Here is a 444-nt window from a genome sequence, read left to right on the forward strand (position 1 = left end):
TCTCTGTTTCCCCCTTCACCTGAAGTGTTGTGTATCCATCATTCCTCATTCTGTTTGCGTTGCCAACAAGAATTGCATTAACACGACCTGCTCTCCCCGCAGGTCCTGCGGGCTCCTCAGGGCTCTCAGCTGGAGCAGCGATGGACCTTGCGCGGGTGGGTACCCTGTGTCTGCAGCTCTCCTGCTGCCTCTCCTTTTCCCCTGGGTGCCCGGCAGCCCTAGAGAAATGCTAGAGTCAGGTTTGAAAGCCCAGGTAGAGGTTGAGAGATCCCCATTTTTTAAAAATATATTTTATTGATTTTTTTACAGAGAGGAAGGGAGAGGGATAGAGAGTTAGAAACACTGATGAGAGAGAAACATCGATCAGCTGTCTCCTGTACACCCCCCACCGGGGATGTGCCCGCAACCAAGGTACATGCCCTTGACCAGAATCGAACCTGGGAC

At 52.0% G+C, this 444-nt stretch overlaps 1 protein-coding gene across 1 annotated transcript in view; it reads left to right on the top strand.

Moving 5' to 3' along the window:
* The first annotated feature begins 106 nt into the window (after positions 1 to 106).
* Positions 107 to 444, top strand: part of LOC102754191 (zinc finger protein 530) — a 4935-nt gene continuing 4597 nt past the window's right edge. The window contains exon 1 of the mRNA XM_015565910.1: positions 107 to 155. Within this exon, the coding sequence (XP_015421396.1) occupies positions 141 to 155 (15 nt within the window). The 5' untranslated portion in view covers positions 107 to 140. The remainder of the gene's footprint in view (positions 156 to 444) is intronic.

This window comes from Myotis davidii, unplaced genomic scaffold (genome assembly GCF_000327345.1).
Source record: "Myotis davidii unplaced genomic scaffold, ASM32734v1 scaffold1412, whole genome shotgun sequence".
NCBI lineage: Eukaryota > Metazoa > Chordata > Mammalia > Chiroptera > Vespertilionidae > Myotis > Myotis davidii.